Source organism: Chinchilla lanigera, unplaced genomic scaffold, assembly GCF_000276665.1.
Source record: "Chinchilla lanigera isolate Chin_1 unplaced genomic scaffold, ChiLan1.0 scaffold00062, whole genome shotgun sequence".
In the NCBI taxonomy this organism is placed as follows: domain Eukaryota; kingdom Metazoa; phylum Chordata; class Mammalia; order Rodentia; family Chinchillidae; genus Chinchilla; species Chinchilla lanigera.
In genome coordinates, this window is record NW_004955463.1 from 3553713 (window position 1) to 3559349 (window position 5637).

Sequence of the window (5637 nt, forward strand, 5' to 3'; positions counted from 1 at the left end):
AAAAAAAAAAAAAAAAAAAAAAAAAAAAAAAAAAAAAAAAAGAGAATTCAACGAACTTGTTGGACATAAAAGTAACTGCATTTCTGTTAGAAATGAGCAATATCCCCCTCAAAAAAAGAATTTTTTTGTCAATTAAAATTGAAAAAAGAGAAGCAAGTACTTAGGAGTAAATTTCACCAAACTGGCGCTACACTTGAACACTGAAAAATACAAACAGCTGAGGAACGGAATTAAAGAAGACACAGATAAATAAAATGTATGCATTACATAGCTGAAGAACTTAATACTATTAATATATCTATAGTACCCAAAATAATATATAGACAACAGCTTCTAGTCAATGTACAATACATATACATTGCAAAAATAGAAAAGTACAACCTGAAATTTATGTGGAATCTCCAGGAACCTCAAATAACCAAAACAATGTTGAAAAAAAGAACAAAAATGGAGTTTTGTCACTAGAACAAAAATGGAAATTTCACACTTCCTGTTTTCAAAGTAACCCAAATCACAGTAATCAAAACAATAGGGTACTGATAAAAGGAGATTTATAAACACCAGTGAATGGAATTTAGAGTTCATACATAAATCCTCACCTGTGTAATCAATGATTTTCATCAAAAATGCCAAGGCTATTCAATACAGAAAGAACAGTCTCTCCCAAATTAACACTGAAAAGATTATATAACCGTATGTCAAAGTCTCGAACTACGTCCTTTCACCATCAACAAAAATTTAACTCAAAATTTGGTAAAGACATACCTTAGTCTTTTCTAGTTCTGCAATGCAATATCTGAGACTCAGTACAAAAAGACCAGAAACTTACATGGCTTACATTTCTCGAGGCTGGTAATCCAAGAGCATGGCACCGGTGTCTCATTAGCATCTGGAGAGGGGCTTTGGCTGTATCATAATGTGGTGGATGGCAGTACATGGTGGACACAGCACACTTTCTAGCAGTGTTTACAAAGCTACCAGTGACATCATGGGTACCCTACCCTCTGGGCCTCACCCATTTCTAACTGACTCCCAAATGTCCCATTTCCAGATACCATTAAAATATGAATTTGAGGTTTTCTATTTTCAAGGACACATTCAACCCATAATAGACCTAACCATAAGATACAAAACCATAAAAATCTTAGAGGAAAATGCAGGGCCATGCTACATGACTTTAGATTTGACAATGTTTCTTAAATATGACACCAAAAGCATAGGTTAAAAAAAAAAGAGATAAATTGGACTTCACTGAATTTCAAATTTTTGTGGATTAAAAGACTCAAGAAAGTACTGGAAAAGCAACTCATGGAATAAAAGAAAGTATTTCCAAATAATTCTGTGTCTTAGTTACTTTTTCAGTGCTGAGACAAAATACCCAACATTCAAAGTTAAAGGGGAAACGTTTATTTAGCTCAGAATTTGTAAATGTTTCAGTCCATAATCAGCATTCCTTGACTTCTGTACCACAACACATCCTTTGTTTCCTTTATTCCTGAGATAATTTCTTTCAACCTAATAACTTCTTTTTACAACTTTATTCTCGCTACCTGTCCATTAACTGTTGGCATTTCTCAAGAGTTAGTACTAACCCCGACAGTATGCTCACTCTATTCAACTTCAGCAGAGCACATCACATCTACAGCTTCAATTTCCATGTATGTCAGTACTTTCCCCACCTGCCCTTTTGTTTAAAATCTACAGACCTTTACTCTAGACTGCAAGTATAAACAACTTAATGTTTCCTCAAACTCTAAATGTGTGTCTCACATATACCTTAAACTACTCATGACAAATAATTACACTATTGATCACTCCCATTACACGTCCCTCTTCTAGTGTTCCTGTCTTAATGAAACTATCATTCACCCAGGTACACCAGTGAGAACTCTAGCAACATTTTAACATATTCCTTATATTAAATCCCTGTAGTCATTTCATCAACAAAGTCTATTTTCACTTCCTAAGGATCTCTTACATCACTGCATTTCTTTCTCTTTTTACTGTCAACACCCTAGTTTTAACTACCAATATCTCTCTCCTGGATCACTGTAAAAGCTTTGTAATTATTCAAACTACAACATTACCTTCTATACTCTAAAAGACGTATTGGATGGAAAGTTCTTGGCCTTTAAATCTGTGAAAGAAGTATAATAAAGTCTCACATTAGTTTACAAATGCCTGTAAAAAAAAATGGTAATTATCCACATACAAAACAGGTACATCTACGCACATTACAGATTATCTTTAATAATCACCATGTCCTGTTTGCTTAGGTAACTGGTTACAGCCTCTGTTTGGTATCTGATCTTTCAACGCCCCAGTACTGTATCTCAACTTTGTCAGTCTTTTCCAGATCATTCTGGGATCATCCAACAGCCTGGGAAGGCCCTGATGTACTTCTCTCACATGGGTGAGAAAATCTGTGGTATGAAGACGTTCATCAATTCTCTCTTCCAGAAGAAGTGACTCCAGTAAAGTCTTCTTTTGTCTCAGGAAGGCAGATTGAGCCAGCTCTGCTCTTTTCGTGTTACAGCTAGGGCACTGAGATAAAATGTGTTGCTTAGCTGTTTCCATTTGTTTCAGTGTTGCCCTCAGGTTTTCAAAGTAGAGTCTGCTCAAAAGCTCACGAGGGACAGTACAATTTAAAGCATCTATCTCAGAGGCCTCCGCACCCAATCTAAGCCGCAGTTTTTTATGTCTGCTGCTTTTCGAGTTCACTCTGTGGTGGATCAAGTTTACCTTAATGGTGCAAAAAGACTGCTGGGCATGCAGTTCTTCATTGGATACTTGAGTAATTTCTGTTTGAAGTTTATTGTCTGGTTGGTATCGTCCAGAGCTAGTTTTTTTGTCCTTGAGGTACTTGATCCATTTTCTACTAAACTTCATTTCATTATTTTTGGAGTCTGAAAACTCGGATTCTTGTTCTTCCAAGCTTGTAGTCCGATATCCAGTGTTCAGTTCACTCTCGGAGGCATGGGACGAAAACTGCCTTCCTCCAGAGGAATTAAGTGAATTTTGTACCTCATCAGTGAAGGAAACGTGTGCCATAGCCCTCATGCCGGTTTAGGTTGATTCTCCTCTCTCCTTTTCAATTTTCCGACTTCTAGGCGGATGGTCACTATCTTGTGTCACACTCGACTCCTTGTCTGCTTTCCTGTGGGCAAGATTATCTCAAAACCTAGTGAGCGCGGAGCTCACCGGGAAAGTCTCGGCGCCAACGGCTTTAGGACGGCTCTTCCGGGTGACGCCTTCCCCGCTGCCTTGGCAACGCGCACCGTGCGCAGTGCGTGGCCGCGCATGCGCCCCGCCCCTTCCTCCATTCTTCGGCTCCGCCTCTGCTGGGCGTCTGGGCTGTTACTTCGGGCTTTTTTTCCGTTCTCCGGCTGGTTGTCCGAGTGTTATTGTAATTACTAAATCTAGTGAAGTTGCTCCCCGGTGAAGGTTGCAAACGCCCTCACCTCAGGGTTCAGGCAGGTTGTACGCGGAGAGTTCACTAGAGATAGGTGACCCGTGACATCCGAAAATGCGTGCCTGGCCTAACGCTCCCGACATTTAAAGAAACAAAAAGTGCCGGCTAAAATGCACAAGCAGAAGCTTTCTGTTATCTTTTGGTTACTTACCTGTAGACCTTACGTCTTGAGGATGTAAGTCAAAATACTGAAACCGTGCTGGGGGAACCCCCTGCTTAGCATTCTGTGCTCCTGCATTCGGGCAACCTTGCAGATTTCCCAGATGGGTTTCTCGGGAGTTCTGTACGTGCGGGTCCCCTCTCCCGCCACGTCGTACCGCTCGTTCTCCTTGTGATTCCTTCCTCCCGCGAGCTCCGGTCGTGTCTCCGCACAGCCTCCTGCCCACCCCAGCCCCGAAGGCTACAGCTTTGCTTTCCTATTTTCCAGTCCTGGGTCTGCGTCTTTGATGCTGGAGGCAGAAACCATGGCAGTGTTGCAGACTGGGTCGGCAGAAGTAGTTTAGTCGCTCAACAAATCTTAGAGCGAATGAACTGAATGACTAGAAACAGAAATAAATGGCTCCTCACCGGCCTTTTTCTCCTTGAACCTGGGAACTTAGTCACCCATGGTGCATCCTTTTATAACAAACCTTTTACAAAACATGTCAAGTTATATTAACGGGAATCAAAGGCTGCTAACTCTGGAGGTGGACTTTTCCCTAGGCCTTCAGAAATACCTTCAGTATAAGTCTTATCCGATATCTGAAATAATTTCAAGAGACTGGATGCCCTTCCGGGACACTCGCACCCTCCCCTTTCCCCTCCTTCTCCCTCTCCCTATCCCAGTGGGAGGGATTATTCAGGTGGAGCCACATAGATTTAATATTCCCCAGTTGGCAAGAAATCAAATATCTGAAATATTCACAAAGGATTTCTCAAGTATGAGCTAGCTTTACATTTAAGATAAGGAGATTCCAGCTTCATTTATGCAACAAAAATTCTATTTTATTATATAATGTCAGTCTTAAGAAGTAATATGTAATTGTGGATAGCTCCAGTTAATTTCAACAGGACTCGAGATTTTTCATTTTTCTTTCAAACTCTCCCTCATCCTTTTGAAGAGCTACGTATTCACATTCATACACAATTCCCTAAAAAATACAGTTCTCTCATGACAATGAAAAACAACTATATGCTAAAATCTATTTTTATCTTATGCTAAATATATAGAGTAATCTGATTTTTGGTTTGTTTTTTAAATACTGTTGTAAACTTCTCTTGAGTCTTAAAAGATACTTTTTAGCATAGAGGCCAGTACATCAGAGTGGGAAATTAGAAAATTAATCAATTTTTCATAACAAGTGACAACATCCAGTGGACAGGTTAAAACTAATGACTACGCTAACTGAGGAAGGAAAAATAGCTCAATAGTAGTATTGTAAGATAATACTCATGAAGCCAGAGGTAAAGTTTGATTTTAAGCATAGAAACTCATTATATAAATATGCTCTTAACTTTTCAACTCTGAGTTAATTTAAATTTGAATGTATTCAAATTTTATACCTTTGTTATATGTCCTATGTGTGAAATGAAAATAATATTTACCTCCTATCTTCTTTACCTGTAAGAATTGTCAGTACTGTACATGAAGAAAAAAAACTCAGACCATTCCACATGTGGAGCTGAAAAAATATTCTGTATTAATTACAGATCCTTAAGAGAATGGTGAACAAACATAATGCCTTATGATAGCTTTTTAAATTAGCCATTTTGAGTGAGAGAAAAGTAATAGAAGAGCATAAAGGGGAGTTATAACTTCCTATCTTGTCTCAAAATCTTTTTATACTGTACCGTTGAGTTCAAATCATTTCTTATGTTCATTATACTGAAAACAGATCTTAGAGATATCAGAGGAAAAAAATACAATAGGTCATTTGCAGCATTTTGTTGTTCTTATCAGGAAAATAAAAATCAAGGAATTGACATAAAGGGAATATTTGTATTCTTCCCTGAGGATTTAGTAGGAGCATTTCAGTGTCTCAATAACTTTGCAACAGAATTGTTTTTCCTTGCTTTAGCAAATATCAATGAACTTTGAAATAGTTCTTGCAACATTATACAACAGCACTTAAATGTGCAAAGAAAATGCTGCAGTTTTACTTCCTTTTCTTAATGTGATCTTCCTT

General features: G+C 38.3%; 1 protein-coding gene across 1 annotated transcript; it reads right to left on the minus strand.

Annotated features, from left to right (window-relative positions):
- Positions 1 to 19: 19 nt before the first annotated feature.
- On the minus strand, positions 20 to 3592 carry LOC102013913 (chromosome unknown open reading frame, human C8orf48). The gene is made up of 2 exons (XM_005415371.2): positions 2234 to 3592; positions 20 to 2137 (listed from the first exon to the last, which is right to left on the minus strand). The coding sequence occupies exon 1, from the start codon at positions 3058 to 3060 to the stop codon at positions 2248 to 2250; it is 813 nt and encodes a 270-aa protein (XP_005415428.2). The 5' UTR covers positions 3061 to 3592; the 3' UTR covers positions 20 to 2137; positions 2234 to 2247.
- Between the last annotated feature and the right edge of the window lie 2045 nt (positions 3593 to 5637).